We start from the raw sequence: 1,917 nt of genomic DNA on the forward strand, positions 1-1,917 counted from the left end.
TTGGAGAACATACTGGCTCCCTTGAGCTGGTCAAACAGATCGTCGATCCTGGGTAACGGGTACTTGTTCTTGAGAGTCAACTTGTTAAGCTCTCGGTAGTCCACACACATTCTCATGGTTCCGTCTTTCTTCTTGACGAACAGTACAGGTGTGCTCCCCACGGCGAGACACTGGGTCTGATGAATCCCAGGTCCAGGAGTTCTTGCAATTGTACCTTCAGTTCATCTAGTTCCTTTGGAGCCATTCGATATGGTGCCTTTGATACCGGTGCAGATCCTGGTTCTAGATCTATCGTGAACTCTACTTGTCGGTCTGGCGGTAGACCAGGTAGAGTGTCAGGGAATACATCCGGTAAACAAGGTATGCCGGGCATCCCTTCTTTATCAACTTGTTGGCTTGCAGCATTGAGATTACAGACTTTCGGGTTCCCATGGAGATTCCGTGAAAGCGAGTAGCTTCACCTTCAGGGGTTTTAAAGGAAATTTGTCTTTCCTTGCATAAGATGGTGGCATGGTTTTCAGCCAGCCAGTCCATTCCTAAGATTATGTCTACATCCCACATGATCATAACACTGAGATTGTTTGCTATAACCTTAAGTTCGCCCAGAGTGATTTCTAAGTTCGAGCAAGTACGAGATATTTCTATCTGTCCTCCTACTGGGGAAACTACTTCCATCCTATGTTCAGATTCTTTTGTATCGAGTTTCAGAGTAGTTACACAATGAGTAGATATAAAAGAATGTGAAGCGCCAGTATCAAACAGAAGCATAACGGGTGTGTTGAAAAGCTTACTCATGCCTACCAAATTCCCCTGGTTCACCTCTGGCTGCTCCTGCCTCATCGCATAAGCTTGAGCTTGTGTTGGGAGTTTCGGCCTCTGCTGCTGATTCCTTGGTGTCTGCTGTGAATTTGATCTATATTGGAAATTCATTGCGCGCAATTGTGGGTGCTGAGCTGACGGGTGAGGTTTTGCTCCCATCCCTGGGTTCTTGCTTGGGTAGTTCTTAGCAAAGTGTCCAGCTCTTCCGCAGTTGAAGCAGGTATCAGTTCCTGCCTTGCAGATGCCCCTATGCAGCCGATTGCATCTGGGACACGGAATGGGTCCGGACATGTTCCCCTTGAATGATCCGGGGGTAGCTTGGTATCTGCTATTCTATGGCATGTTCGGTCCTAATCCTCCTCTTTTGGGATCAGGTTGAGCTTGTGGTCCGTCCCACTTTCTCTTGTCCCTGAGTGTTTGGGACTTGGCCGGGGGTGGAGTAGGGTTCATAGCTGGGGCAGTCTTTTCCCCTGGCATAGCTGCCTCGATGTCCAGTGCTCGTCCCAGAGTCTCGGTGTAGGACAGTCCTCCGTGGCTAGCCAGCGTCATGCGTATCTCGTGTCTCAGACAAGTACAGAACTTTTCAGCCATCTTTGCGTCGGTATCTACCTGATCTGGGGCGTACCGTGCCATCTCACCGAACATTCGGTCATAGTCTGTCACCGACATTCGTCCTTGCTTCAGATGATAGATTTCAGCCTCCCTTTTCTTCCTGTAGCTCTTTGAAAGCGTATGAAAGTAACAGAGAGGCTCTTTCGTACGTATGCACAGAAATTGATCAATGCAAGCGCTCGGTCAAGACACCATGCTTCTTAAGTCCACTGGAGTACAGGGTCCAGGAACTCAAGAGAACATACAGTGCTTCAGTCGTTGGGCACTCTCAACTCCCCTTTCAAAAAATAATATAAATCCCTCAACCCGAATACTATGAATTAGTATAGGGAAGTGGGGTCGATCCCACAGAGATGGACTCGCAAAGTAGTGCTCAGAGGCTTTGGACAAACAAATGGCTGCTGCCACGCAAAAGGGTTGAGAATTTTAAACTAACTCTAGACCTAGGCAGGAAATGTAAATGCTAGACCTAGGACATATTAAACT

At 47.8% G+C, this 1,917-nt stretch overlaps 1 protein-coding gene across 1 annotated transcript; it reads right to left on the bottom strand.

The window, feature by feature from the left end:
• Nucleotides 1-300: 300 nt before the first annotated feature.
• On the bottom strand, nucleotides 301-1,110 carry LOC121777337. The gene has a single exon (XM_042174568.1). The coding sequence runs from the start codon at nucleotides 1,108-1,110 to the stop codon at nucleotides 301-303; it is 810 nt and encodes a 269-aa protein (XP_042030502.1).
• Between the last annotated feature and the right edge of the window lie 807 nt (nucleotides 1,111-1,917).

Source organism: Salvia splendens, chromosome 2 (assembly GCF_004379255.2).
Source record: "Salvia splendens isolate huo1 chromosome 2, SspV2, whole genome shotgun sequence".
Classification (NCBI taxonomy): Eukaryota; Viridiplantae; Streptophyta; class Magnoliopsida; order Lamiales; family Lamiaceae; genus Salvia; species Salvia splendens.

Coding starts and splice junctions, on each gene's coding strand:
- LOC121777337 (XM_042174568.1), bottom strand. CDS start 1,110: ATGTCCGGACCCATTCCGTGTCCCAGATGCAATCGGCTGCATAGGGGC.